This window comes from Drosophila novamexicana, unplaced genomic scaffold (genome assembly GCF_003285875.2).
Source record: "Drosophila novamexicana strain 15010-1031.04,08,12 unplaced genomic scaffold, DnovRS2.1 tig00000462-arrow-pilon, whole genome shotgun sequence".
Classification (NCBI taxonomy): domain Eukaryota; kingdom Metazoa; phylum Arthropoda; class Insecta; order Diptera; family Drosophilidae; genus Drosophila; species Drosophila novamexicana.
In genome coordinates this window covers 4189551-4215953 of record NW_020824806.1, presented here as the reverse complement: position 1 = coordinate 4215953, position 26403 = coordinate 4189551, and the positions used below count along the sequence as shown (strand labels likewise).

The following is a 26403-nucleotide window of genomic DNA, read 5'->3' as shown; positions in this document are numbered from 1 at the left end:
TTATCGATGGCAGGCTGAAAAAAATCGATAATTCTCGATTAGTATGCTCAGTATGATAATAATTGCCAAGCATTTTAATTACTCGTAAGTTATTTTTGTTGTTATCAAATTTAATTAAAAATATTGCTAGCTCCGCTCTGCCGCAGATATCGTATTCTTATCATAATTTATGAAGTAGACCCGAAAATTGTAAGCAGCTAAAGATATCGAATGCGATAGGCAAGTTTCTAAGTAGTTTTCGGACAACTTTCTAAACTTCTTCTGATAAACTTTACATGTCAATTTCAAGCAGAATTCTTGGAGTTATTGCCTTGATTTTTGACAAATAGTTGAATTTAAGTGTCATTTACTTATTCTAATCACTTAACAACTTCAAGAACTCCTTTGATCTTGATCCAGGGCAACAGCTAGTTGCGCAAGCTCCTATATAGCATGCTTGTTCTTTATTGTAGCATCGTCGTTGTCTAATGGGCGTTAACTTAGGCGCAATTAAATGTAATTTATGCGGTCGCATAAAAAAAAATTAAACTTTAACCAGAACGGAAGCTATAAAATATATCCGCATGAAAAGCAACGATGATTGCTTTTAATTAGGTGCCAGAATCGGCAGCTAATTGCAGCTCAGCATCAAAATTTGTGAGATTTGTAGATTGAAGATTGAAGCTATCTACACAGCACACAAATATCGCAGCGCACACAACAGCCATTGTGTGTGTTTGGCCGGACGGCTATTTGTGTATTTGGGTCACGTTCTTGACTCGCCATATAAATATCAGATGCGTGTAATTGTATTCGCGTTCCATTTCGAGAAATGTGCAAATTAACATGAATTTTGTAGCTACCGTCGATAAACCAGTCGTCCAGTCGGCGGGACAGACGCACGTGAGTCGCAGAATATCTTTAAACTGGGTCACACACAGATGATTTGCATGATTTTATTTTTCTTTAGCTGAGTGAGAGAGTGGAGGCGTTGCCTGAAAACAATTAAGTAATTTCCACTTGGGCAAATAAAAATTTGATGTTTATTTCCACTCGACATGTTAAAAGTGAAATTACAAGTTTTTTTTCTGAGGGAACTTTTATTTTGTGTGTTTGTTTTTTAATAAAAAGGCATTTGTGTGTGTGTGTGTGAATAACACTTGCCTTAAATAAAAGCGAAAGCCACACAAATTGTACTTTTTATATGGCAGCTCTTCTCACTCACTCGCCGGGGCCATATGAATATATACATATTATATCTATATATGTTTATTTGTTTAAAAGAAAAGTGAAATGCATGCAGAAAGCATAATATTGTCATATTAAATTAGCCAAATAAAACGAGAAGAGGAAGCAGCGGCAGACGAACAAAAGAATTATGCCATTTGATATTTGGTTGCGCACATAATCAAAACCAGAAGTGCGTCCACTTTTGCTGCCACAACTTGGCTTTCATTTCTGTTGCTGCTAACCAAAAACGGCTTTGGAGAAATTCGAACGTGTTGGCACTGTGCGTGTATATGTGTGTGTGTTTGTGTTTGTGTGCTGTCTATTGCTAGCTGCGGGATGCGGGAGTTCATTAGTTCAGTAAGCTCTAGAAAGCCAAGTTAAGGCACGCCACGCCACACGCACACAAACAAAAGACTTAGGGCACAAACTTGAACGACAAAATTTCTCAATTACTTTTGCCGCACGCAAATTATTATAATTAACATGGACTTAAACGGAGCAACTGGGGGGCGTATAATCACAGCAGCAGCATCTACCTCAGCAGCAGCAGCAACATCTCCTGCTGCAGCTCCAGTTACAGCTTCTGGTGCAGCTTTTGAGCCTCTCGTCATCTCTGGCAAAACCAGAATAAGCAGAAATGCAAATAATGCTAAAGGCGCGCCGCTGCCTGCTGCCTGCTGCCAATGGGGGGAGTTCGCTCAGTGGCAGCTGTTGGAGCCTCTGCATTTTAGACCAAAGTCAAAGCCAAGCGACAGCAACAACAACAACAACAACAAGAACAGCTAGCAGACCAGTTCCAAAAAGAAGTTTTTGCTCTTGTGTCTCGTTGGCTGCTGCTGCTGCGGCAATTGAAACACTTGCCTCTTGTAGCTGCCGCTTGTTGTTCTTGTTGTTCTTGTTGCTGTTGTTGCTGTTGTTGCTTTTAACAGGAATTTCAATAAAAATTTTGCAGCACAAGGCAACTTTTGCTTTGGACTCGTTTGGCTTTGGCCGTTGATCAAAATCAAGGCGCTTGAACTTGTTGTTGCGCCTGCTCTTGTTTTGCAGCAACTTGCTGCCTGTTGCCTGCTGCTGCTGTTGCAGTTAGTTGCAGTTATGCGCAACTATTGTGCATGTGTATGAGTGTGTGTGCCTCTAATTGACTTGTACGTGGTAGAAAGTGCGCTGCAGCTACTTAAGCACACACACACTCGCACACACAGCAACGGTGCGCGCGCATCTAAAGATTTTTTGGGGTCTGTATCTTTTGCATTTACTTGCGTGTATCTTTTTTTTTTTTGTTGCTTGCTTTTTGTTTATTTGGGTTTTTACTGTAGATCAACTTCACTGTCAACTATTTTGGGGTCATTTCTTTTAATTTGCTTCCAGCACTGTTATTATTGTATTTTGTTTTTGTTGGAATTATGTGTCTGCTGTTAAAGTTCTTGCGGCTTTTTTTTAGTTTCTTATATCTTTTATGAGTTTTTTCACATTTGGCTTTTGTTTGACACTCACGCTGCTTGTGTGTTGTTGCTGATTGTGTTCTCTCGCTTCCTCTTGCGCGTTCTTTTTCCCAGACTGCCTTTTTGTTTTAGGCCCAAAAAATGTGGATATATATAGTTATTATATATATTTCCAAAAAAAAATCAAAGAACTGTTTAAACTTTTGTGTTTCAGGATTATAATTTGTTTACTTTACGGGAAAACTTTTGAACTTTTTGCTATGCAGCTACGCACTGGCCAAGCCAATTTGAGGCCAATAACTCAAGTTCTATAGGCACACTCGCACGCACACACACACGCGCGCGCACACACACACACACACACAGATGCGACGGAATCGACGTAACCGTAAGGCGAAGCAAGTCGTTGCCGAAGCACGAAGAGGAGCCAAAGACCGCGTTGAGTTGCGCACGTCTGGAGAGAAGCGCGCATACAAAAGATCCACACGCCAGTTGAAGCCAGCCAAAGCCAAAGACAAACTCCGACGCGAACGTTGGCGTCGCAGTCGCCGTCGACGTCGCTGCGGCTGTTTGCTGAGATTTTGCGACTGCGCAGCACAGAGCGCTGAAGAACGACTAAGCTAAATTGGTAGTAGCTGAAGAGGCAACAAACACACACACACACACACACACACACACACACACACACACACACACGCACGCACGCACGCACACTCATATGGAGAGCCGCAACATGTGCGCATGCGTAGCCGGGCGATGCTGACGGCGACGCTAGCAGCGACTGCGGCAGCGACGCTAGTTGAAGCTTGGCGCATAACGGTTTCCATTAAGGCCAGTTCACAAAATGGTGAGAACAACAAATGCTAGGAGGCTGTTGTTGTTGTTGCTGTTGCTTATTCAAATGAACAGCCACACACACACGTACACACTGTCAGACGCACACACACACGCTGGCACACTCTCTCGCTGCTCTCTTGTTGTCACAGCCACAGCTGATTGGCGGCATTTGTATGCTAGCTGCGACTGTTGCGGGCGAGGGCTGCGGGGCAATACAGCTGAAGTTTGGGGTTAACAGCGCTTTCACATTAAAATAGCAAGAAGCGGCTACAACAACAAGAACAACAACAACAGCGAAGCGCAGTTGTTAACTTGGGAGTCTCTCGGTGGCTTTTTCTTTAATATATATTTCTTTTTTTTTTTGCTTTTTTTTTTTGTTTTTTTTTTTTTTGTTTTTGGCGTGTGGTGCAAATGAGTGTTGCTCACAGAGCCTGTCGCCATTCTTTGTTCAACTAACCGACGCTGTATGCGCTTGTGTGTGTGTGTGTGTGTGTGTGTACGAGTGTGTGTGTCGCAGTTTGTTTGTGTTATAATTTATGCACGTCGTCAGGTTAAGAAAGTCAAACTTTATTAACGCTGCTGTTAGCTTGTCTTTCTGTATACCTGTTTATGCTGGCCGCTGATAAGAATTGCCTGCAATTTTTGCTAATTAAGCTGCCAGTAGCCCATTAAGCTATGCTTTTCAGTTCTCAGAAAACACACACACACACACATATTTTGATACTGTAAATGCACTTTTTAAGCAGCTTAAAACGTTCTGTTTTTGTTTATGCTTAGCTCACTTGCAATCAATGAATAACAACGATAAGAACAACAGCAGCGCACACACGCATAAATCACGCTCAATCAATCAATCAAACAATTAATCAATTTGGCTTAATGGCACAGCATTTGGCACACACAGCTACTTAGCGGTTATATTATTAAAATGCGGCTCATAACATTTTCTTTTGTTTAGTGTGTGTTTTTATATATTTTTTTTAAATTTTAAGTTAAGCAATCGACGCACAACAAACGCTTTGAACTTGAGAGACCTTGACACTGGCGCTGCTCCACAGCAACTGAGGCCGGGCCCAGCCAAAAGCAGGCAACAAGTTGCGGCCAGTTGGCCAGTGCTTTGGACAAGAGGAGCAAACAGCAGGCTAAGCAGCAACAAAGAAGTGGAATTTATTTGCTGTGGATGCCAAGAGCATAACAGAGCCAAAAAGTGAAAGAGAGCGTGTTGTGATGAGAAAGAGAGAGAGAGAGAGAGAGAGAGAGAGAGTGCGCAACAATCAATGAAGCTGCGACTGTGCCTGATAAGGCAGCTGACTCAAGCCGCTTAATTAGCTAATCTTGTGTTGATTATGTTATTTGTTGTGATTTCGTGCAGCTACTTACCAAAACGCACATGTGCACACACTTTCCAACAGTTGTTGCCCATGTTGTTAGTTTTTGTGGCTGCCACAACGGAAGTTGCATCATTAGAAATTCTGTGCATGCCGCGTGTGGCTCACCTGTTTGTTGACCAGCCTGCGCCACAGTCAGTCTGTGTGGCACTTGCGCTTCTGGGAAGATGTGTTGACTGTGTTTGTTTTTATTTAACTGCTTTTATTTACCTCTTCTCCCTTTCGTTCTTATCAGGTTTTTGTTTTCTTTGTTTCTCTAAATATTTGATTTGAATCGGCCGCACAACCTGTTGTAACTGTGTGTATATTGTGGCTGTCAGTGCTGCCAACTTGGTGCAAAGTGTTTTTTGTGTTGGGCAGCATCATTTTTTGTAGGCTCGCAAAAGTATGCTATGCTTTTTATTCAAATCAGTTGGGAGTTTGTGTCCTAAGTCTTTTGTTAATTTATCTAAAACAAGCGGAAAACTTTTAAAAATGCAGTTTCAATTATTTTCATGAAATATTTTATATGTAATTTCCATATAATTTTCCTGGCAATGTATATAAATTGATGGTTTTATGAAAGTTTTCAATTGAGAAAAGTACAAGTCGAGACAAAAATGAAATTTTTGGTTTTTTAAATACATTTATTATTTCGTTTTTAAATATTAATTTAAATTAAAATACATTTAGGTTAAAATTCATGAAACTCTATGCGAATAATTGTAATAAATATGTTAATGTTTAGTGCTTAACATTAAAGTGGAGCCGCATTGAGTGGAATATCTTGAATGGGTTAAAACCAACCAAAAATAAAAAAATAAATAAATTGCAGCTGCGTACTGATTGAGAGCTTTAACTTAAACACTAGCAACCCCGAGTCGTAGAGGAATCACATGGCCAGACAAACGGGTGACTGCAAGCGGTTGACTGCAGTCTTCCAATTGATTAAGTGATAGCCGCATGTGGCATATGCACACTGTATTCACGCATTGTTGTCATTGGCCATAACCTTGTTGATCCACGGTACAAAGTGCTGTATATTGGTATAAACGCCCGGCAGATGCTCCCTGCCGCAGCCAATGCCCCACGAGACGAGGCCAATAAGCGTCTTGCGGCCATCCATTGTAAGCGTGAGCGGCCCGCCGCTATCGCCCTGGCAGGAATCCCGGCCGCCCTCCTTATAGCCAGCGCACAGAAATACCTGGCCAAAAGAGAAGCAGGGCATAAGGAGTTACTCATGTGAACTTAATTTAAAGTAATTGTTAAAACTCACATCGTGGATGGCCTCGCGTCGTCCGGCTGCGCGGAACCAGCGCTGGCAGCGATCATTCGATATGACCTCCACATCCACCTCCTGCAGCACCGAGGGTACCGTGCTCTGACCATGCCGCGTGCGTCCCCAGCCAGCCACAGTTGCCATTTTGCCGGTCAACTTTGTGGTGGGTGGCGGCAGGCAAACGGGTATAATGTGCTGCTTGTAAACCACATTGCGATCCAGCCGTATCAGCGCCACATCGTTCTTGAAATCGGCGGGATTATAGTGCGGATGCACCTCCTTGCGCTCAATGCCATATTCCTCGTGATTGAGACGCTCCTCCTGGCCGCGCACATCCCACTCGCCCAGGCGTATCTTCATGTTCGAATTGGTGGTGCTGCCATATAAAAAGTGTTAGGTCTTGGTTAGATTTTAGCTTTCCGTCTACTTACGTGGCCACACAGTGCGCGGCAGTAACCACCCAGCGATTGGATATCAGGGCACCGCCACAGCTCAGTTTGCGCGTGAGAAAACCGCTCTTGATGAGCGCCACCTGCCAGGGATGTGAGCCAAAGCCCGTCGAGTGGCCGCCTACGATGCGATTGGTGCGTGAAAAAACCTCACCGCAGCCTGTGGAGAGTCAAGGAGCATGGGATTAGTTAAGGAAAATGCAAAGAACAAAGTGCGTGCAAAAAACAACTACATAAAATGGTGATTCAGAGTGGTGTTGTGTGGTGCATACTAAGGAAAACTTGCAGTGGTGCTCAAAAGAGAGAAAGAGAGAGAGAGTGAGAGTGTGTGTAACAAACAAAGAGAGCAAGAGAGAGAGAGTGATAACTGATAGATATTATAGAGGTTTTGGTACAGTTGAATTGATTTTAGTACCCGGCACTGGACGATAGCTGCCGTCATTGTAGCCACCACCACTCTCGTATTCATCCGCCGCCTCGCCCGCATTCAGATCGAGCACATTGCCCACGGCAAAGGGCTGCGCCTGCGGCACATGTGCTGCCGTTGGACGCGTCGCGGCGGCGCTGTCTGGCGGCGCATCTGCATCAAAGAAACTATCCAGATGATTGGTGATGCCCAAGTGATTCGCGTCGTGCTCCCAGCTGTTCAGGCTGGAGGCGCTGGGACGATGTACCGATGAGCTGGAGCCGGAACCGGAGCTAGAGTTGGGCTTGTAGGGATTGCCGCTATAAAGCGATGGACGTTTTGTGCTGTAGTAGGCGTGGCTGGGATAGGCGGGACGTGCTGATGAGGCCGCTGACAGGCCGTTATTGTTGTTGTTGTTGTTGTTGCTGTTGCTGTGGTGCTGCTGTTGCGTCTGGTGATGTGGTTGATGATGTGCCGGCTTGTTGGCAGTTGGCGACAAGTCGGGATAAATGTCGTGCAAGTGTATTATGTCACCTGTGTGTAAGAATCATGATGATATTGCAGTTTTCCTCTATGCACAACCAGGTATTTAAGTACGTGTGTTTGTGTTGAGAGGGTGGGTTCGGGGAGGGGGTCTATTTAATTCGAGCTCAACTTTCGCTGTGATTCGTTTTAAGTAGTGAAAGACTTGAGCAAAAGTAATAATAATAAAAACACTGGGCCACCAATTACGGCTAGCGCCCTGCACGACTTTATTATGTCACCAAAACCAATGAAGTTGAAATTAAATTCACAACTAACACACACACACATACACACACAAAACACTCCACACACACACACCCGGCCAGTTGACCAAAGCCCATGACAGAAACAAAAGACAAACGTATGAGATAATTTTTCGCACGTAATTCAAAAATAAAAAATAAAAGAAAAGCCAAAAAAGAAAAAACGAACTGCAAGCGCCACAGAACGGCGCAAGTTGATTAACACTCTGCTTGTTTTTTATCCCCCATTTTTTGGCCGAGTTTCGTCTTGGACTTGAACGTATCAAACGAAATGCCGTAACTCTGGGCGCTGTGATTTTTCCCACATTTTAAAACAAACAAATAAATAAAAAAAAACCAACAAGCTGAATTAAAGCTTGATGCAGGCTCTGGCAAAAGGCGCAGCAACGTGAAATTTCACTTTTAAAATGCAAAAAACGCTCACCTTCGTTTATTTCCGCAACCGTTTTTATTTTTACTTTTATTTGTTTCTTATTTTTTGGGTCTTTTCATTGTCGCGTCTGTGGCTTGGCTTTTGGAAAATTTTACACTTGAGCAACACGCAGACAGACAAAAAAATTAAAATAACAAAAATCAAAATTCCCAGAAAAACTATGCGCCACATTTTCCCTTAAAGAAAGTGAGTAGGCAAAACAGAACGCGCATACTTTATGAGCTTTACGAAAATTACCTCCAAAAAAAAAAAAAAAGAGAAAAACATGTATAACAAAAAATGAGGCCAAAATTGGGCTGTTAAAAAAATTTCCACTAAGAATTATTTACAACATGTTGTAATGTGTTTTTGTTTTAGTTTTTGTTGCACATTTCTTGGCCAGCAGAAGCCTAGAAAATTAAACAGAGCACAACAAAATGGCAGCAAGCTGCGCGGCAAGTGCGCTGCTCTGTGTGTATGTGTGTGTGTGCGATGTGTGTGGCATAATATGTTGTTGTTATTGCTTATAGTTTAGCTCATCGCATTGCTGGCTGAGATTACGTTATATCAAATGCACTTCAGGGTAATTGAATTTGTTCAAAATCAATTTTAAGCCGAGAATGTGAAGTGCAAAAATACAATAAAACGAAAAAAAAATAAATAAATTGTTTTTGTGTAGACTTGGCAGACAAGGTGTTAAAGAAAAAAATTAGCCAAATAATAGATTTAGGGAATATTTTGCTTTGTATATTTAATATACAATTTTATAAAATAAATAATACTTCAATTATAACTATTAACATACATAATTATAATTATTATTTTTTTTTTTAATTTTGCGCATTTTTTTATGGTCAATATTATTCCCAGCTTGTAATAATTTTGGAAATACGAATGCGAAGTTTTTAGCGAGCACATATCTAGACAGTTTTCTTTTTTTGACAATTCTTTGCCCTCACTAAGAGCTAATATTTCTTAGGCATTTTTGTTCTTTGTAAAGAAGATTTGATATTCAGACAGACTTCTCACACGTCTGTCAACTATTTATCTATAAAATATTAGCACACAGGCATATTGGCAACTCAAGGTCATAAAAAGAAATATATTTAGGTTTAGCATCTAGAACCCTGTAATATTTTAGTCGAATGTTCGGCAGATACACAGATAAATAAGTAGCTTCTTTTACTTAAATAACAGCTTATTCTTAGTACATATAAACTCTCAGACATGCTTCTTCTCCAACAGACATAAACTTGGAATCATGTATTTAGTATTTTTCCATAAGTAAAAGTTATATCAACAAAGCTCAACTAAGCAACATAGTTAAATTCAATTTAAAACTGATGTTTTGTTAGTTTATTTTGCTTGAGTATATAGCCTGAACGACCCATTTAATGGTCTACCATTGACACCTTCCACTCCAGCGCCCACTGCCTGAGAGTGCATTAAATGGAATTTAGTAATGCATTTGCTGTGCTTCTGCCTCGACTGCCCTAGGGGACGTATGTGTGTGTGTGTGTGTGTTTTTGCAGGCAGAGTCGAGCAATTTGTTGTCATTTTCGAAATGCGAACTAATTTATTGCGCTATTATACAGGGCATTGCATAAGTCGAAGCGCAGCAATTTGCAATTTGTGCTCGTAAGGCAAAAGAGCAGCAAATGCTACATTTAACTAAGCATGGCAAATGTACTTTGTTGGGATGAGGATTGCGAGGCATTGGAAAAGCAGCTGGGCGAAATGGGCGCCTATTAGAACTTAGTTACTGTTACTCACTTGTATTGTTGACCGGCGCCGCATGTGGACTCTCCTCGGCATCGATATCTTTGTCCACACAGCATGACCAGATCATGCCGCCCGAGCATAGATCCAGCGGCTTGCCGCCGCCCAAGACGCACGAGATGGACAGGCCGCATTCGAATTTGTGGCCACGGAAGCGGCACGATTGCGGTATCACTGCAAAGACACCAAAATAATGGGCATTAGTTAAGTTAACACGCACACACACAAACAAAGTCAAAAGTCAATTGGTGTAGCTAAGGAGCATGTACTTCGGGACAGCATTTCCATGACGCTGTTCTCGCCATAATAGCCGGTGCCGCTGCGTCGTGAGAGCGCATCCAGTATGAGCATATCGTGCTCCTGCTGTGCGCTCGGATAGCCCAAGGCGCAGACAACATTGCAGCCATTCGGCGCCAGGGCATAGATGAGCAGCAGGCTCAGCCATTTATCCTTTATGTGGCAATGCGTGTGCGTTCGGGCGCGCGACATGTCTGGCTCCTGTCGAGGAGCGCAACGTAACAAGCGCGTACTTTCACTTTCGGGTAGACACACTTGCTATTAGCTAGCAGCTGAACAGCTTCACTTTCTTTTCGACTGCGTCGCAATCCTGGACCACACTTATTTAGTATATTTGGTAATTTGAGTATTTAAAACTTGAGCAGGATTTCACTTTTATTATCGTTCAGCGGCCCAGCTACTTTCTTGCCGAGCTACGCATGCGCAACGACAGTTTTTCCACGCACGCAAAGAAAATTGTTATACAAAACGTAGCTGGGCTAGCAGCTGCAACAGCGCAAATCAAATATCGACCGCACGTCGGGAAATTCAGCTCAGAACTAAGCCAAAGTTTTGTGTTTGCGCTGCGTTAAAGCTGCCGAAGACATTTGCTCGCATTTCGCCATTTCACTAGCGCAGCCGAAGACGCCATGTGTGTGTGCGCTTGTGTGTGTGTGCGAGAGAGCTGAAGAGAAAGAGCGACAGCAACAAGTTGCCAGCAATTGTGCTGTTGCTCGGCAAAGGCAGCAACATGTTGCCAAGCGATCAAGTCTTGACTTTGATTTGGGTTTTTTTCTTTCGTATTTTTTCTTTTTCTGGTCAAGGTTTTTGGTAGAGCTGCGACGTTATGAGAGCTCTGAGCACAAATAATCTATAATCTATAGCATATAACATGTTGTTGTTTAACACTTTCGAATGTCGGCACAATCGCTGCAATTGTCGTTAATTGCAGTTGATTTTCCTGCTCTTGAGTATATAAAAAAAAAAAAAAAGACTTTTGCTTTTTCTATATTACATGGCGGAATGCCATTGAACTTGTGCTGCAATTTGCGCATGATTTTATGCCCGTGTGTTTTGGCTATCTTTTTCTTTAATATGCAGCTCTAGCTGGCCGGTCTTTCTTTTTTTTTTAATAATTTGTTAATTGTTTTAATGGAGCATTATGCGCTTTCGTCGGGGCGCAGAATGGGCCATATGTTAATGTCGGCTCGGCGTGTAAATAATGACCGCTCAACATTTTTTGTTTTAACTTTAAACTCTGGACCTGCGTTTCTCGAGCTAATTGGTTTTTGTGTTATTTTTTTTTTTTTTTGGAAAGTCCAATTAAAGCTGTGCGCATTTACAAGATGAATGAAGCCTGCTAGCTGCTGGGGCGCGCCAAGAATATGATACTAAACAGTATACCCAGCAAAGTTTTGTTTACTTTCGCTGGCTTAATTCGCATTTGGTTGCGTAGAAATCGTGGCGTGAATCATGTGAACTTGACATCGTATCGATGGCTCGGCTCAAGGATAATTAATATGCAAATTATGTAATTGAAATATGTTGATCATGTTTGCCAAGTCACTATTTGCAAAACGAAAGACTTAGGCAACGAACTTGCTTAAAATTGGATGGTATCATAAAACAGATTCTTGTGTTACCAATAGAAAATCTTTATTTACTAATTTGGATGGTATAAACCAAAGACTTAAGCAACAAACTTGCGTGGTGGCTAGTAAAGCGAATAAATTGAGCGAAACACACTTTGGGCGACAAAGTGTACAGTGTAGCATATCTTCTAGCATGTTCTTCCATTTATGTTACATAAGTGCCGCAACAGACTGGGAAATAAATCTAAACAAAGTTTGTAACAACAATTTGTTCAATGAACACATTTTTGTTCATACAAAACAAAAGACTTGGGCGACAAACTTTCAGAGTGAGTAATTTTCCTATTTACACAAAACAAAATATTTAGGCAACAACACTTGTCTACTTTTGGTCAAACCAATCGTCAAACAGGCAATTGCTTGTCAAAAAAAGACTAAGGCAACAAACTTGCATACTTACAATCGAGCTCATCGAAGAACTTGGCCTGTTTGGGCAAATCCTTGTCAATGGCCTGCTTCAGCTCCGGCGTGACCACCGTATTGTACACGGAGTTGTAGCCGCCGTGGGCGGCGACGAGGCAGCAACACAGACACAGCCATTGGCCAAGCAGCAGGAGCAGCGGCAGCGACGTTGGCAGCGGCGGCAGCCATGCAACTGGGCGCATTTTGCAATACTTTCGTTGTCGCTGTCGTTGTTGTGGTTGTTGTTGTTGTCGCTGTTGTCGTTGTTGTTGTTGCTGTCTTGTTGTCTGCTGATTTTGTGCAATTGTGTATTTCACTTAATTCACGTAGCGGCGCGAGTTTTTGATTGAATAATCGCGCGTTTGCATAGCAGGCGGCAGTTAAGATTGAATTAAATAAAATTCACAGCAGACAATTTTCTTAATATTTGGCAATAATTCCCGGTGCATATTTTGCGGCCATTTTTAATATTTTAACTTTTTGTGAAGTGCAGACGACGCGTCACGCACTTTTTCTTTAAGCTTTTTCAATTTGGGCTTTTGTTGGCATTTACACGTTGTTGTTGTTGTTGTTGTTGTTGTAGTTTTGAGCTGAAACCGAAACTGTTTTAACTGCGCTGCGGCGGTTTTGGCGTTTGCGAACAGTTTGCGGTAACGTCAAAACACTTAATAAACAGTTGGCTGACAAATTCAAAATCAAAAAGGCCATCAACACGCTCACCAACACGCAGCACGCAGCGCCGCAGCAGCAGAAGCAGAGACGTCGCAACGTTGACTATTGAGTAATATACGCCAAAGAGTGTGAAACAGAGACTCTCGACTGTGTGTGTGTGTGTGTGTGTGTGTGAGAGTCACACTCGCATCGAAATCGAAAGTGAAAAGAAACAGACAGAAACAAGACGTGGCCTCTGAGCAGAGACGAAAACTTTTGTCGCTCACTTGGCAATTGCATGTCGCCTGTCGCTTAACAGTTGTTGCTGCCGCTGCTGCTGCTGCTGCTGCCATGACTAATGTCAAATTTAGAGCTGTACACTAAAAGAAAATTAAAAGAGGAAGTCGAATTGTTTTACTCGCACCTCACATGTTGCCGTCAATTTGGTTTTTGTGGACTGCCGAATGTAATTTTAGCCAAGAGCCGTCGAAAAATCAACAAATTGTACAAATTGCAACAGGAAAAACCAGCAGACACGACTGGCGGCAGTCAGGCAGCCAAGCGAAAGCCAAACGCGCTTAACATCTTATTTCCAGTTTATCTCATGCGTGAAAAATCAACAGCAACAACAAATGTGATTTTCTTGCATTGAAAATTGAAAAGCCATCAAATCGAACAAAGCCCAAATAATTGATGGCTAAGTCTGCCTGATGATGGGGTTCATGGAAAACTTTTCGATGGTTATTGGCCGCAAAATTGATGACACACTTGAGACACTGTTAAATTGATAAACAAAGAAAACAATTATAAAACGAAGCAAGCATGTTCGACTAGCAGTTACCCTATAAAGGTGCTCTAAAATGAAATGAGAAAGCACCTGAAAAATGCTTGAATATTGAAATATTGTGTTTGTATTCAATATAAATACATAAAATCAGTTCTTTTAATCTACGTAATTAAAGGGTGTTAAAAATGAAAATTTTGATTATAATCGTATGGGGAAAAGGGAATTTAAAATTCAAAAATATTAAGTTCCTCTTTGAACCAATTTATATTCCCAAATATGTTACTAGCTTCTATAATCTATGATCCAGAGTTCGATATCGATATTTATCGAATTTCACATTTCAAGTACATTTAAGAAGCTTCGATTTGTTTAACTAACTTTTGTGCACGATAGTCATACCCTCGCTCACGATTTTGTGCCTACAGGGTATTCAAAACAAACGTAACACAATTTAAGTACTAGTGTTGGGCAATTGGCAGATGACACTCGTCGAGTCTTTGACTTAACCCAATCCTAATGTGTTTAATGTACAAATTATGATTATTATTTGCTGCTCGTTGTTGTTGTCGCTGTCGCTAGTTGCCTGTTGATTGTTGCTGTTGCTGTTGAGTTGAAAGCGGTTGATTGTGCCATTTATGGCAGCACCAACGAACAGTAAATGGGAAATGGGCCAGCGCCAGCGCCAACGAATGCCAAATGACATAACAAAGCAAATTTTGTTGTAAGTGTTGCAAAAGTGCGTAATTCAATTCAAAATTCCAAATGCACAGTTGCAGCCATCGTTCAAGGTCGTTCATTGTGCCACACACCCACCTAAGCACCCAAAAAAGGCAACTACACCCACTTACATTAGCTACATAATAATATTTAATAAATCTAATAAATTGTAATTTGTAATTTCGTTTTCATGCTGGTGATTGTTGTTGTTGGCGCCGTTGTTGTCATTGCACAGGCCATTGCTTAATGCTAGACGCCATAAACTAATGAGATTGCGTGTCACATCCCCGGGGAGCCGTCGCTTCAGTCTGCCATTTGTCTGGCTATAGCTCATTGTGCGCCACGACGTCTTCCACCCAGCGCAGACTCTTCTGCAGATTGTGATAGATGCCCGGCTGATGATCCACGCCGCAGCCAAAGCCGGCGCTGGTTATGCCCACGAGCACAAAGCGACCCCGTTCTTTGATGACCAACGGACCGCCAGAGTCGCCTGTAAGTAATGCAATCAGTTTATCAGATTATATAAATTTCGTATATATCTCAAGTTGACATTTATGAGTTTTGCTAAAAATGCTTTAAAGAGCTAGCGAATACGATAAAATTTAGTTTCTAGCAAGTTACAGATCTCTAGAACTCTTTGAGGAGATTATGGAGTTGTACTTTAAATTAAGTTGAGAAACTGTTAGCCAAGGAATACGCGTGTGTCTTCTCAATTTGTTTAACCTTAAACGATTCTAAGCAGGAGATATAATAATCCTCAAAGTTTCGAAAGCATATCCCACCAACAAACCTTTCGAAATTCCCTACAATTCTGTTAGTTTCAGCTCGGTTAACATCTCATTACACACAATCTTGTTAAGCGCGCCTCTGTTAACGGCACAACAGCGCGCTGTTAATGCGCAGCCTAAAAGTATGCAACGCATCTTTTGTCAGCTCTTACCTAAACACGCGTCCATATGCCCGTCGGAGTGACCGGCGCAGAACATTTCCGATTTGATTTCCACACTGATCTGTTTGCTCTCATGCCATCGAATGCACTCCAAGGTGGCTGTGGTTTAGATTTAAGACTGTCAGATCTTGCTTATTCATATAGAGAATTAATTGTACTTACAAATTATTGGCACACTGGCCACCTGCAGCATGTTGGTGCCCGCATGACCCATATGCGCCTCTGTCTTGCCCCAGCCGGCGATTAATCCCTTGCGTCCCACCAGCCGTATGGGATACTGTGGCAGGCATATGGGCAAGATGTGTTCGCTGAAACCCGTCGGGCGGGCCAGCTTAAGCAGCGCCAGATCGTAGCGGTCCGGCTGTGTGATGCGAAAGTTGAAGCGCGGATGTATTATCTTTTGCAGCACACTGTGCTTCTCCACGGGCAGCGGCTCTTGTATGTGGCCCAGATTCTGTGTGTCCAGCTCGCCCAGATACACGGTTATATCTGGCAGCTGTGCCTGCTGTATGCAATGCGCTGCCGTCGCCACCATATTAGCCGAGATCAGCACTCCCCCGCACTGATACTCCGCAATGCGTATATGCGCCAGCCACGGATACTCTGCAAACTGTGCCGGCCGTCCACCGATGATGCGCTTCTGCAGCGTATTCTGTGCTATGCGCGGCAGTCCACATTCGGGCTAGAACAGAACAGAACAACATATTAGTCAATACCCTGCAGCATAATTATTGATGGCATGATGGGCACACAGTTTTCACAGAGAATGCAAAAAAACAAAAAATCATAAAACTAGTTTTTCCATAATTAATTATCTCAATTGTCTTATTGTTAACACGGCTCACACGCTGTGCACTTGATGACTTTTGAAATGAACTCTTAAAAACTACAAAAGGATAATTACGGTATTTCTTAAAGTGCCAACAATGCTTAAAGAACGCTTACACAATCTCAATTATAGCTTGTGTGGGTAAAGTTATGATATTCCATAAAGAATATAAAGTACAAGGCCTCTTCTTAAAAACCCGCTCTCTGTTTCTCTTGTTATGCTATTGATGTTTATAAATAAAAGTCTGTCCAACTAATGGATGGTAATCGTGGATATGTTGCTTGCTGTAATTTCTCTATCCATGTTGTACAGTGTAATTGCTCAATTGTAGCCGCCCAAAGCACTTACCTTCAGATTGAGCAGCTCGTTATCATCGCGTCGCCGCAACATAATGCGTTTGGGCAGACTATTCAGACCCAGCTTGAGCTTGCCATAGTCGACCAGATTCTCCAGCGGCGACTGATGCGTATGCTGATGCTGATGCGGCTCGGCAATGCAGCAGCTAAATAGCCACTTGTTGCTGCCACAGCCCTTGGCATGCTTGCCGCCCTGCAGCCAGCAGGAGAAGCTCAGCTTGCAGGGCCAGACTCCGCTCTGATGCACACACTCGGCGGGCACGCCCAACAGCGTATTGAGTATACCTGTTGCGTATGAAGCATTAGCAAGATTCTGGCGAGGATTGGCTTTACTTACTGGCCTGCAGCGGCGCTAGTTGGCAGAGCAGCAGGCACAACCACAACAGTAGCATTTGGCCACATGAATGCCGCATTTCGAGTCACAGTTTTTCTGTACACAGAGTCACTAGTTGGCAGTCACAGTCACTGTTTTGTTTTGTGGGCGTTTAACACAATTTGCTGACAACTAAATTTATTTTTCGCTTAATTGTTGTTGATGTGTTGTTGTTATTATTGCTATTGTTGCTGTTAATGAAAGCATGACATTTTCTTATTCACTTTTATGTCGTCTATTTTGTGGTGTCTGCTGGTCTTGTTGTTGTTGCTGCCATCTTCTGCTTTACCATTTCGAGCTGCCAGCGCGCTCTTATTTCTACTTAGATTTCTTATTATTTTTTTGCTGCTCCACTTTTGCTGCTCTTTGTGGCTGCTGTTGTTGTTGTTGTTCTTCTTCTTGGGTGATTCTTCTGGCTGATTCACACACAGCTGGCGGCTAGCTTCAAAGCTGCTTGTGTCCTTGTCGCAACGAGTTCTTGAGCTAAATAGGTTAAGAAACGCCTTTTTAAATAATAACTGTGTCAATGCATTAGCTGCTGGCACAATTTTCAATTGCAGCCACACGCAGCACACAGAGTTTCACACATGGTGCCAATTGTGGCATGTCTCAAACACAGAAAACGCGCCGCGAGAATTGGCTAAAAAGGCAACAGCAGCAGCAACAGCAGCTACGACGACAACCGCACGCAATGCTGGCCAGAATCAAACTGAAGTCTCGGCTTTGGCTGAAGCTTGGTGCTTGGCGTGAGCTTCTGCTCGCCAACTGGTTGGCACATCTTGATCTTGGGCGCTAGTTCTCAAATGCAACGTCTGTCTAATTATTACGAAACGCAGGAAATGTTTGTATCAGGTCGACTTATAATTATTTTATGCGACATAATTGCAACAAGAAGAAGAAGAAGAACAACAAAAACCGTGCTGCTTGCATGCAACATATTTTGCTTTTCTATGGGAAATGGGAGCAGTTCTGCCCTGGCACAAGGTAGTAGCTGCTCTTTTTTGGGTTAACTGCGTGTCAGACGTAGGGGAGGGGCACGGGGAAGACATTCTTTTATGTAACTTTCTAAAAAGTAAACTCTTATTGATGATGCTGCTGCTCTGGCGCGGATATTAGCATATCAAAAATACAACTGAAATATATTTCAACTTTTGTGCGCAGCAGGCAGCAGGCGTTTCGCTGGGCTGTCAACTTTGGTGCTTGTCACTAAACAAACGAAAACTGAAAAACTACAAAAACCACACAAAACTCAAAAACCTTAAAAACCCCAAAAACTTACAAACCTCCACAAACACTTTTGCTTCCGTTAAAACAAGTTCTACGTACACATAAAAATATATATACATATATTTTTTTTTTTTTTTTAAATATAAACCGATTCGAAATTCAAATAGTTTATTTGCTCTGATTAAAAAAAAGATGGCTTGCAACCCACAAGCAGCAAAAGCTGCCACCCAGGGAATCGCTGCCGCACATGCCAGCAGCATTGCGTATGTACAGTGCCAGAATCTGAAGTATAATGCCATTATTATAGGCTGGCTGGGTGTCATCATATCAAGCGTGATGATCTTTAGCTCCATGATGATCATAAATATGCAAACCGATGTCGAATTGCTGATTAAACAAGTGCTGCTAAACCAGGTCACAGACAAGGAAATGCAGCTCCTAATGAATCGTAACTATACCAAACTATTCCATTGCATTGCTATATATATCCTCTATATACCTGTGCATCCCTAGTATTGGCTGCATTTAGTACAGTCGCCTATGGCATGTCTTTGATTAACTTGGGCGTCAGCCTGTTGCTGCTCATTGGTGTGGCTCGGGTGAGTATAAGAGCTTGGAAAAGCTGCTTCGGTTGACGGACATGCTTTATTGAAGGGTATTTTTACGCATGTTCATTGTAAATTTAGCATGAACTGACAAGTTATTTTATTTGCCAATTACGTTTTAATCTATATTTGTTAAATGATTATATTTGAGAAAGCTTGCCGGATAGGTTATCTCCATTGTAAATATTTGCAATGCATTGTATTTTTTTAAGAAAGCTTGCAAGATAGGATATCTTTTTTAATATTTGCAATGATTTGTATTTCTTTTAATTGGAAGAAACTTTAATATAGCTGCAACTAGCATGCATCTTGGCAATCCCATTTTAATCAATATTCCCCTTATTTAACAGGACTCGAGCAGCCTGCTGTATCCCTGGTTGATATATCACGGAGTTGTGTTCGGATTTGGTCTGTATATGGGTATATTCTATGCCATGGCTGGCCTATTTATAGATCTGTCTAGTTTCTTGATGTGTTTGCTGGTCTTCGCCCTTGTGCTAGGTAAGTCCCATTTGAATGTTATCTATACCAAAACTCCCAGTAATATGTGCGCCTGTGTACAGTGATTTATTATAAAATCTATCATGAGGTATTTACCCTATTTCGGGTTATGCAAGAACAGGCCTTACGTAGCGCACAATTTTGCCAGGATGCAGAGCATGCCTATGCCTCTGGCCTGCCATATTCGCCGCTATATTTACCTCGCTTTCCCTTCAAGCAATAAACAGCAAGAACAGTTCAAATAGTCGATAAATGTTGAGTATATATAATAATTAAATAATAATATCCAGCGATATTTTTTTCAACATTTACATAATTTATTTACACACAATTAGTTCATAAATAGTTTAAAATTACGTAACAGCGCATATGACTAAGTAAATTAATTAATAATTAATTTAAAGTTTAATTTGAAAATCGCTTAACAGATATCCCAAATGATATCCCCATAGATATCCCAACCGATATCTTGTAGCTACTAAGTTCTAATATACGCAGTATCCTCGTCTTCTTTTATAATAATAGAATTTTTGTTTGTGGGGCGCTGCGCGAAATTTGTTGAAAATTATTAAAAATATGCATAAATAAGATAAAAAGAATGCGAAAGTCTCGATAGAAGCCGTAGCTGTAGAAGTGAATTATGTACAAAATGCTTGCTGCAAGCTGGAGTTGAAGCTGGGCTTAAAAATAAATAAGACACAAGTTGCATAGCTTAAATGTTGGCTGTCAGGCCAACCACATAGGATATCCAGTCCACCGTATAGGCCAGACGATGATAAATGCCCTGCAAAAGGAAAAAATTTGGAAAGGTTTCACAAAGTTAGATTAAATTAGGTAAAGTTAGGTCGGGTTTGAAAAAGAAAGGTTCGGAAAAAGTTAGGTTTGCGTAAGATTGACATAGGCATCGTAGAACCTTTAGGTAGGAGTAGGGGAAAAAGTAGGGCGGATCGGGTATCCGCCCCCCTTCCCCTTACTAGCTTTTAGCATTAGTTAGGGTTTCTAGGATATAAACACTTACCGGCTGACCACGCGAGGCGCAGGAGTAGCCCGCCGAAACGACACCTGCAAATACCAAACACAGCTTAAATTAGGAGCTCTCACCTATAAGCCCGGGCCCCGCACTCACCTATCAAATACCAGCGGCCATTTTTCTCGTGCATGAGAGGACCGCCCGAGTCGCCCTGGCACGAGTCCTTCCCTCCATTGCGATAGCCGGCACAGAGCATCTCCTGATAGATGACCACATTGATGCCGTTCTGGCGATGCCAGCGCTCGCAGATGCGATTCTCAATCACAGGCACATCAACCGCTTGAAGCGTCTTCGGACGCAGTCGAGAGCCGGGATTCAGGGCGCCCCAGCCGGCAGCCCAGCCAAACTTGCCCAAAAAGTCCTCGTTCTTCTCGGGCAGGCAGATGGGCGCTGAAAGGGCAAGATGGGATTCAGTGATGGTCTAGAGAGGATTAGTCGAGGTGTCGCTTTACCTATATGCGGCATGAAGTGCACGGTGCGCTCCAGCGTCAGGACGGAGACATCAAAGCGATCCGCTTGCGGCGTAAACTTAAAATATGGATGCACATCGATGCGGCGCACGCCAAAAGTGTAGGCTGGCAGCGGTTCAACGGCAGAGTTGATGACATAATCGCCCAGCGTGACGTGCACCTGACGGGGCGTGGCACGTGCCACACAATGACCGGCAGTGACCACATGACGACGCGAGATCAGCGAGCCGCCGCATCTGCAATAGCCACAAATCATGAGCTGGCTGCGGGGTAGCCAATTATTATGCTTACCTCGAGGAGCCGATGCGTATGTAGGCTTGCCAGGGAAAGGAGCCAAAACCGGCATCATCGCCGCCCACAATGCGACGCTGTGCGGTCTGCTTAGCCAGCGAAATGCCGCAACCTGCGAGAGCAAGAGAGTGAGAGAGGGAGAGAGACAGAGACACACAGAGTGTGGCGGGTTAGATAGTTCAAAGGTTAACAAATAAAAACAGCACAAAGAGTTAGTAGTAGCAACTAGCAACAGGGTGAGAGCAGCGTTAAGGTGAGTGTAGCTTGAGGCAAGTGGAACTCGCAAACCAAATGAAGCCCGACAAAAAAAAAAACGCCGCTTGGAACTGCCCGCAATTCGTTGTGGTTGCGTTGTGTGTATGTGAGAGGGGGGGGTGGCGATGGTGGGCTGGGTGGTGCGTGCGGGCTGGTGAAGCGTTAACTTTCTAGTCACTTTTTTGTTGGTTGGTTGGAACATGGAGCTCACTGGCGGCATGCCGTTAAATGATATTTAAATGTGGCTTAATTGTCATTAACTCTGGTAATAAACATGCGCATGCTGGGCAAAAAGGTTTTTCCTCTGCTGTTTTCCCCCCTCACACTGCACTTGGCGGTCATTTCATTCGCCCCTTCAATATTTGTGCGAGGCGTTTTTAGTAGCGTGTTTTTTTCAACTTACAATAAATTTGCAGCTTAAGCACCCGAAACTAGACAATATAGCTACGAACATGGTGCGCAAATACTAGACTAAGTAAATAAATCATAAACGAAATTAAAAACAAAAAACAAAGCAAATAGGCATAACAAAACGCAGTTACTACAACAAATTATTTTAGTTAGGCATGCAAAAACGTATTCATAAAATATTTCGTTTAACAAATACCCTTGCAGAGAGCTTTATAATTGGGAAATTAGAACTCTGAAACTTAAAAATTATGAATAGCTTATAACCTTTATCGTAAAGCTTGGTACATCTGCTTCTCTTCTATCTATCGAACATAAATCTAATAAAATTAGATACAGCTACTTTTCTTCTATGATCCAACTAACATTTATTTTCTAAATGAAAAAATACTTTTTCACAAAAATGTATTCTCATTAAGCTTAAGAAATACGAGGTCTATTATGTTGTTGCTTAAATCGGATTGCTTTATTATATAGCTCTCTTGGAAATACTCTATTATAAATATAAAAATCTTTTTGCTCCTAATAAGTTTTTGGCAAAAAAAAAGCAAATATATAGCCGCGGTATAAGCTATTTGTTTAAATCTGACTGTGTAAAAACTTTGTTTTAAAAATGGAAGTAAAATTAATAGAGCATAAAGCAAACCGGATAAAATCTAACTATCATACAAATATTTTTAACTACAAAGCCAATTACCTTACAGATTTTAAGTTCTCGCTCGGCTTTTGTTTAAATAAGTTAACTATATAGACTTCTCCACTGTCAAGTTTTAAAAATAATTATAAATTTTCTTATGTGCTTCTGCAAGGATATTTAAGAAATTATCTCTCGTGATTTTTTACATTTTATTTAATGTTTTTCGATTTAGTCCATAAAACAAGCTGGACCATTGTGTAAACTAAATAATTGTTGTTGTTGTTTTTAGTGTGCACGTGCATGGACTCGTAGTTGTTTTTTTGTATTTGTTGTTGTTGAGGCAGCCACACTCACTGGGTTCGTTGTTGACCGGTCCAAAGTTCTTTTGCGGTAGATCGGTCAGATCGACCGTATTGCCCACATAGTCCGAGCTGCGCAAATTGGCCGATTTGGCCGTGCGATGGCAACAGCCGCGCAGCAATCCATTGCAGGTGCCCTGTATGAGGCCGCCGGATATCCAGCAGCCTAAAAAGAACTCGCAAGTACCGCCGCGATGCTGGCACTCCATGTCCGTTGTGGTGTCGACTGTCAAATGGTTGGGGAATTCATGTATGTAGATGAGCAACATGTGGTGGTGTGTGTGTATATGTGTGTAGGTGTGTGTGTGTGTGTGATTGTGGTTGAGGGTTGTGTGTGTGTGTTGGGTAGTGTTCGTTTTGGGAGAATTAGGCCTAGTGCAAGCAGTTCCCAGCAGCAACACTAACTGAAGCTTAACTTAGCGAAAAAAAGCAAACGGGCGGGCTCTGAGCTACAGACCCTGACGCTTACCTTTCTCCTTGAATGTGCTAGCCGATTGGGGGCTGCTGGTGGCCTCAGCTGCGCTATCCAAATCTTGTAGACTAAAATCGTTGCGCACATCCTGAACGGCAGCCAGTTCGTTAATGCCAAAGTTTTGATCTCTGTGGGGAGAAAAACCAAAAAGATATTGAGTTATCTGGTAATAGGAGAAAGCGGATTTTTTCGATCTTTTTAGGTTTTAGGTTCTTTTTGGTTTTCAATACTTAAATGACAAATTATGCTGCTAACATCGTTTACTAACACTGAAAATTTGAAACATGATTACAAATACTCTTCATATATCATTAATTATTTTCAGAAAAATATTGAAATAATGAACTATCTTATAACTCATTTACAATCTTCTAAATACTTTGAAACTTAGCTTCAGATCTTAACTTTGCTTACCAGCACTGAATGATCAAGAGCAATTTATCTTTCTCTCTTTCTGTCTGTAACCCATCGAAATTTTGGTTTCCTTTTCATTTTTTTCTGAACAATATTTCTTTGCTGGATCATATCTGCATTACACAACACTGAAAGCCTAAAGGCTATTGAAGCCTCTTCACTCTCCCGTCGTAAATGTCTCTAATGATTTCTACTAAAGTCCATTCTAAGATCGTATTAGGGTTTTGTCAACTCACCTGAAAGCAATATTGTCGCTAAAGTAGACTCCCGTACCGGATGGTGCGCTGGAGCCGCTTGGCCCGGTGGTGCCGACATTGTCATTGCTGGGGAACACAACTCTGGGACTGCGTGAAGATTTGTATGGGAAATAACGACTCTTGCGTGAACTCTGATAGTCACCGGGTGCCACATACTCATTGAACGCCTTCTGCGGCCCAAACTGACGCATGGGACTGGGTCCGGTGCGGAATTCCGTATCGCCAAAGTAAAGGCCGCGCTGCAAACGCCCCGGCACTGCGGTGATGGGTCCATTGATATCGCCAAATTTGGTGACATCATCGCGATAATGTTTGCCCGCCGCCACAGCTGCATTCAGTGTGTGCGGCTTGGAGTTGGCCACCAAACCAGGAAACTCAAAGCTGGACGGCGAGACATCCGAGTCGAAGTACAATTGACGCGTGTGGCGCGTCTCGTGCGTCTCGTATTGTGTGGGCGCGGCATCCTCGCTGTAGGGCTGCGGATCGTAGCCGCCGCCCCCGATGTTCTCCTCGAAGATGGGGCTGTCCTCGCGATAGCCCTGCGGGTAGAACGGATTGGACGGCTTCAGACTGTAGCTGGGAAACTGAAAGCCCACCCGCCGGCTGGTATGCTCCGGCTCCGCATACTCCAGCTTGTCCGTGGAGCTGGCCGCAGCTACCAGATCGCTGCGCTCGGTGCGTTCCGGTGGGGCTTGCTGCTCTGCCTGGTCTGCCAGCTCGGCGCCAAATTCATGTGCCACTGCGGCAATGCCTTCGGCTGGTGGCCCCAGCGCGGACAGCGTGGCATTGCGACTGGGTCGCAGCTGGAGCAGGGATGCGGCAGCGCTTGTATCCGCCTCCGGCTGCAGCGGTATGTACATATAGTTACGTTTGCGTCCCTGACGCGTTACATTCTCCGGCAACGTGGGCACTAGCTGCTTGGGTATGGTTATCAGCTCGCTTTGGGGCAGCTCCACGCTGGGCGCCGGAATGATCTCAACATCGGAGCGACGCTGTGCGGCACCAGCCGTCGATTGACGCGCCGTGCGATAGGAACCAAAGGATTGCACCAGGCTGCCATCGTTGCGCTGGCGCACATCCTTAAAGCTGACATCATCCTGCTGGGTAAAGGTCTGATACGGCGCATACAGATTACGCGCTGCGGGCGCCGCTGTGGCAGCTGCCGTCTGGGTGGCAAAGGCGGCTGTGGTTTGCCACGGCGCCAGTTGTTGGCCCGTTAACAGGGCGGACGATACCGTTGAGCTGGGCGCCAAGGCTTCAACCTGGCCATCATAGAGCAGGCAGCTAATGAGCAGCAGGCTGAGCTTCAGTCGGGACCAATTGCAGTGGCAACTACTGCTCCTGTTCTTGTTGCTGTTGTTGCTGTTGTGGTGGCTCTTGTTGGTCACTAACATTTTACATTGAGCGGGGATGAGCGTGTGTGGTTGTGTCTGTGGATGTGGTGCTAATGACACTGCGCCCAATTAAGGTGCAGCTGTGCAACTTCCTGCTTGTTGCAGTTGCAATCGTTGTTGTTGCTGTTGTTGTTGTTATGGCGATTTTGAACTTGAACGTTGCCAAGCCAATTGCTGGCCCGTTTCGCTTTTCTTCTGCTGTTGTTGTTGCTGGCAGCTGCTGCGTGCCGCGTTCATTGATCCCCACTCCACGGGTTTGCTGCTGCGTTTTTATTTCTATTTTATTTATTTTTTGTTTTTGGCTTTGGGGATTTTCCGGCGCCCGACGCTGTTACAATTCGGTTGAAGGAGCCGCTGCTGCTGCTGCTGCTGGCAATTGGTTTTCGATTTTGTGCCTGCCGCGAATATCTCGTGTGGCGAGTTTTAGCTGATGGTGCGGTTATTGGACTCCTTGCCTGCAGCTCTGGGATGTTTGTGAAGGTGTGTGAGTGTGTGGTTGTGTGTGTGTGTATGTGCGTGTGTGTGTGTTTGGTGTATGTTTTGCTGCTCCAATGGCAATTATGGCAATTGCTGTTGACGCTTCAACAGCCGACGTTTCATGTGGTTGCATTCATGACGGCTGCTGGCTGATGATCTTGCAACGACGACGACGACAACAACAGCAACAACTTTGGCCACAAATTACTTCCTTAATTGCCTGCAAGAAGAAGCAGAAAGAAGAGAAAAAAAAAACAACACAAAAATAAATATAAAAGAAAACGGTTTGGCATTTTGGCCATTTAATGGCCGCAGGCATGACAATAAATGTGGGTGTGTTTTATCCTATGCATAGATATTAGTGCTGTGGTTGCTGCTAGAGGCGGCTTTTGTGGGCGTGCCAGACCATTAGCCACAGCTAAACGCTCAAATGAGCTTTCATCTGACAGCTTTAATCAACGATTTGTGCATTAAATGCGCATTAAACCGACAACAAATTAATTGCAAATTACCAATTTACTCTGCTGCTGTTGCAGTTGATGCAGCATCTGTTGCAGCGGCAGCAGCAGCATCATGCGTTTCCTCGGTCACAAACCGCAGCAGCAGCTGAGTTTTGGCAACAGCTTCATGAAACCAGTTAACGAAA

General features: G+C 43.1%; 4 protein-coding genes across 5 annotated transcripts; 1 reads left to right on the top strand and 3 right to left on the bottom strand.

Moving 5' to 3' along the window:
- Positions 1-5602: 5602 nt before the first annotated feature.
- LOC115760916 (serine proteinase stubble) lies at positions 5603-10724 on the bottom strand. 2 transcript variants are annotated; one of them, XM_030702487.1, is made up of 6 exons: positions 10238-10724; positions 9963-10142; positions 6999-7523; positions 6566-6743; positions 6132-6510; positions 5603-6059 (listed from the first exon to the last, which is right to left on the bottom strand). In XM_030702487.1, the coding sequence occupies exons 1-6, from the start codon at positions 10455-10457 to the stop codon at positions 5841-5843; spliced, it is 1701 nt and encodes a 566-aa protein (XP_030558347.1). In that variant the 5' UTR covers positions 10458-10724; the 3' UTR covers positions 5603-5840. The 2 variants fall into 2 exon arrangements, with proteins under 2 accessions (XP_030558347.1, XP_030558349.1); XM_030702489.1 differs by lacking the exon at positions 6999-7523.
- Positions 10725-14776: 4052 nt separating this feature from the next.
- Positions 14777-16979, bottom strand: LOC115760718 (serine proteinase stubble). Its single transcript, XM_030702186.1, has 5 exons — positions 16925-16979; positions 16580-16872; positions 15565-16084; positions 15394-15501; positions 14777-14943 (listed from the first exon to the last, which is right to left on the bottom strand). Exons 1-5 carry the CDS (start codon positions 16977-16979, stop codon positions 14777-14779), a joined length of 1143 nt encoding a protein of 380 aa, XP_030558046.1.
- Positions 16980-18237: 1258 nt separating this feature from the next.
- Positions 18238-19583, top strand: LOC115760917. Its single transcript, XM_030702490.1, has 4 exons — positions 18238-18635; positions 18701-18786; positions 19143-19293; positions 19356-19583. The coding sequence occupies exons 1-4, from the start codon at positions 18380-18382 to the stop codon at positions 19514-19516; spliced, it is 654 nt and encodes a 217-aa protein (XP_030558350.1). The 5' UTR covers positions 18238-18379; the 3' UTR covers positions 19517-19583.
- Positions 19584-20005: 422 nt separating this feature from the next.
- LOC115760717 lies at positions 20006-25280 on the bottom strand. Its single transcript, XM_030702185.1, has 8 exons — positions 23866-25280; positions 23213-23343; positions 22739-22969; positions 21085-21196; positions 20776-21029; positions 20420-20713; positions 20312-20355; positions 20006-20077 (listed from the first exon to the last, which is right to left on the bottom strand). Exons 1-8 carry the CDS (start codon positions 25278-25280, stop codon positions 20006-20008), a joined length of 2553 nt encoding a protein of 850 aa, XP_030558045.1.
- Between the last annotated feature and the right edge of the window lie 1123 nt (positions 25281-26403).